At 40.4% G+C, this 3,777-nt stretch overlaps 1 protein-coding gene across 1 annotated transcript; it reads left to right on the top strand.

The window, feature by feature from the left end:
- The first annotated feature begins 1,292 nt into the window (after positions 1 to 1,292).
- LOC108839177 (40S ribosomal protein S13-2) lies at positions 1,293 to 2,487 on the top strand. The gene is made up of 5 exons (XM_057006687.1): positions 1,293 to 1,424; positions 1,508 to 1,580; positions 1,803 to 1,941; positions 2,024 to 2,210; positions 2,292 to 2,487. Exons 1-5 carry the CDS (start codon positions 1,402 to 1,404, stop codon positions 2,323 to 2,325), a joined length of 456 nt encoding a protein of 151 aa, XP_056862667.1. The 5' UTR covers positions 1,293 to 1,401; the 3' UTR covers positions 2,326 to 2,487.
- Positions 2,488 to 3,777: the final 1,290 nt, after the last annotated feature.

Below are 3,777 nucleotides of genomic sequence, written 5' to 3'. Positions count from 1 at the left end.
TATTGGAGTTATTCCCCTTGAAAAACCTCTATTGCACAACCTCTCTTTGTAGCTTATCACAGTTGAGAACACCCACATTCAAGAATTTTCAAATGGGTTTCTAAAAGAAAAACAAAATATTAATATTTTATGGTAATTTAGTTAAACCACAATATTTAACTAATATAAAAATACAAATGGCTAATGGGTATCTTATGAGTAGTTTCTATAAAACATTCTTCCTTTTTCTGATTTTGTTAATCATTTGAAATCTCTAAAAAGCTCTACTGGAGGTACTGTACGCGTGGTTCATGCTTAAGAAAAACAAATATCAAAACAATTAAGATCAATATTTTTAAAATGTCTTTGTTTTATTCTTTGATTGTCTTGTAAATATACATGAATACAAGGTTGCCGGTTTTTCTTTTATTAAGTCACAATCAGATGGTAGCAACGAATATTTAGAAAACCATATTAATAGCTTATGGAGCCAAAAAAAAAAAAGGCTTATGGAGCCATGTTTGAAAAAAAAAGACAACATTTTGATCTGTAACTGCAGCTTATGTTCTCAAAGAGCAACACAAGACCCATGAAGAAGAACTTAGCAGTCGTATATCCAGCTTACCATCGGCCAGACAGAGGAGCTCCATAACTGTCCACACTGATGCAGCTTGGAAGGAAACGACTAATAAGGCGGGACTTGGCTGGATTTTCTCAGATACTTCGGGCAGGATCATCTCATCGGACAGCAAAGCGGAATCGTCTGTAACTTCAGCGCTCATGGCGGAAGGCTTAGCAGTTCGAGAAGCTCTGTTTCAAGCCCGACAAAGAAAGATCTCCAGTTTAACAGTGTATTCAGACGCTCAGACTTTAGTCGGAGCTATCAACAACAGAAAATCTCCTAAAGAGCTGGTCGGAATCATCCACGATATTCTTGATTTGTCTCTTGAGTTCTCTGTAATATCTTTTATTTTCATTTCTCGTCAGAACAACCAAGCTGCCGATACACTTATTAAGAGTGCTCTGTTTGCTTCAGACCTTCCCCTTGTTTAAGTTTTTATTTTAAATTAATGAAATAACCGTTCAAAAAAAAAAAAAAAATGTTCTCTTTGGATATAAACACCCTTGACAAATACTCAAAAACCATTTGTCTCTCAAGAGTCGAGACATGTCAATAGAACGGAATTGTTTACATGGGCTAAACATATATGGGCCTTAAAACCTCCTTTTGCATTACAAGTTTTAATGGGCCTTTACAAACAGAGCCTGTTTGTGCTTTTGGAACGAAAATGAAAATGAGATAGGGCACAACCATAAGAGGGTACTTATAAGCAAAGAATCAATTAGGGTTTTTCTTTAGCGCAGTCGCAGCCGGACGAAGAACGTTCTCAGAGAAAGCAAACTCCGTTAACAAACGTCGGCATGGGGCGACTCCACTCTAAAGGGTTCGTCTTCTTGTTTCTTCCTCGTATCTGTTTGAATACTGGTTCTCTTACATTCTTCGTATCTGTTTTTTTGTGTTGTGTAGGAAGGGAATCTCAGCATCTGCTTTGCCGTACAAGCGTTCACCCCCGAGTTGGCTCAAGACAACCTCTCAGGATGTAAGATTCTTTCACCTAATCTCAGTTTTTGTTTTGCATTTCATACATTGAAAGTGTAAGAATACGATTAAACCTAGGTTTAGGACAAGCAATAGAATATTAGTATTATTATCTAAGATGTAATGTGTTTGCTTGTCTCTGTTCACTTGATCCTGTTTTTATGTGGAATGTGTTTACTATGATTGGTCTTTGACGTTTATTTGTTATGATGCTCTCCAATAGGTTGATGAGTCCATTTGCAAGTTTGCAAAGAAGGGTTTGACTCCATCTCAGATTGGTGTCATTCTTCGTGACTCTCACGGTATCCCTCAGGTGAAGAGTGTTACTGGAAACAAGATTTTGAGAATCTTGAAAGCTCATGGTAACTTTTCAATCTCTCGAGAGTTTTCTTTAGTTAAACATTCTAGGCAACTAAGAGTTGGTTGATATGTGAACTTTTGAAGGTCTTGCTCCTGAGATCCCTGAGGATCTTTACCACCTGATCAAGAAAGCTGTTGCCATCCGCAAGCATCTTGAGAGGAACAGGAAGGACAAGGACTCCAAGTTCAGGTTGATTCTTGTGGAGAGCAGAATCCACCGTCTTGCTCGTTACTACAAGAAGACCAAGAAGCTCCCTCCCGTCTGGAAGTAGTAAGTACTTTTTTTTACTGAAATAGTGCTCTTAGAACACATTTCAATGGTACTCATGTCTTTGTGTGTGTGTTTTTGCAGTGAATCTACTACCGCAAGCACTCTTGTCGCTTAAGGAATCATAGAGCTGGTTATAAAGTCTTTGAAACTACAATTTCTTTGCTGCATTGCAACTCCATTTCTATGTCAATGGATTTTGTATCTGTTTTTTAGTTCTTCTGATGAGTTACAGTTATAATACGATTTTGGATTAAAGAGAGTACTCTTGTTTATGTTATCCTTCAGTTTTGACTTTAAATCCGTGTTGAAGCCTCTAATCTTTATTTCGGTTGCACATTACTTTATTTTACTGGGCTAGAGCCCAATCAACCACATGTGAAGAACAAAATGGAATCCGAATATGCTTTGTTCTTGTGTAATCCTTCCTCAGTGGATATCAAAAAGTAGAGTGGGATCATGATGACAAATTGACAAAGCGATAAATGTAGTCAGGTTGAGGATATAGATAATTGGATATGTCAAGGTCGACAGCTCACCATTCCTTCAATATCTCCTTTTGATAAATATGGGCCCCCAATGTAGATTGATATACTACTGCTCTCTCTCTCTAGTTTTCCTCTGACATCTCTCTAGAAAGTTCACACCGTCGTTAATCAGTCTCCGGCCGGTAGTTCCGGCTCTCTTAGCCGCCGCCGGTCCGGTCATCGCCTTTCTTTGCCTCTGTTTTTTTCTTCTTTTTCTATTTTACGGCCATGCATCATAGTTTCCGGTGGTGGTCCGTCTTTGGTTTTCCGGAAAACGGTGGTGTATGCTCCGTTCTTCGCCGGCGGTTGACTCTGGGCCATACCGGTTCCGTCTTCGGTATTGGTCGCCGACTTCTGATTCCCACGGATGCGTTCGGGCTGAGAAGAGGGTGTTTCGTTATGGTGTTTGGTGGCTGGATTCGGAGGAGATTTCGGCGGCGCCGATGGATGCTCTCTGAAGTTCGAGCTCTTGGAGATTGACGCCAAAGCCTATACCTCTAATATTGTCGTTGGAGGTGGTTTCGGCGTCCTTTGGTCTTTTCCCGGTGATTACGGTGGTTCTCATGTCGTTTGGTTCAGCGTCGACCTCTGTTTGGGATGGAGTTGGTGGCTTGAAGCTCCGATGAAGGTGCGGTTGTGGCTCCGGCGGCGAGTTCGAGCCGTGTGAGAAGACGAAGCGCCAGCGTCCGATACGCGTCTTCTAGGCGGTTGTGGTTTCAACACGTGGAGGGGCGTGCTGCGGGGAAGCGGTGCGGTTGTTGGATCACGATTTTTCATTTGGGTTTAGAACGTTTGGTGTTTGTGGGCCTTTTGGTTGTTTAGTGTAGTTTGGGCCGGGTTTGGACTTTTGTAATACTGTACCTTTTCTGATAATATTTCAAATGGCAAAAAAAAAGATTGATATACTACTATTAAGAAGAACCAAACCTTTTTGATCTCTGTTATTATCATTCATGTCCACAAAAGTGGACTTACCAATGCTTGTGTCTGTTTATGTGGGTCATTCTTGTCTGTTAAAACAGAAAATTTGCTCAAAATTCAAG

Source organism: Raphanus sativus, chromosome 4, assembly GCF_000801105.2.
Source record: "Raphanus sativus cultivar WK10039 chromosome 4, ASM80110v3, whole genome shotgun sequence".
Lineage (NCBI taxonomy): Eukaryota > Viridiplantae > Streptophyta > Magnoliopsida > Brassicales > Brassicaceae > Raphanus > Raphanus sativus.
Note: the sequence above shows the minus strand (reverse complement) of the source record. Positions and strands in the feature narration are given on the sequence as shown.

Bases quoted from the DNA above. Each gene is read 5' to 3' on its own strand.
- LOC108839177 (XM_057006687.1), top strand. From the start codon at position 1,402: ATGGGGCGACTCCACTCTAAAGG. The intron at 1,425-1,507 runs GTTCGTCTTCTT...TGTGTTGTGTAG, and splicing joins GGGCGACTCCACTCTAAAGG to GAAGGGAATCTCAGCATCTG. The intron at 1,581-1,802 runs GTAAGATTCTTT...GCTCTCCAATAG, and splicing joins TCAAGACAACCTCTCAGGAT to GTTGATGAGTCCATTTGCAA.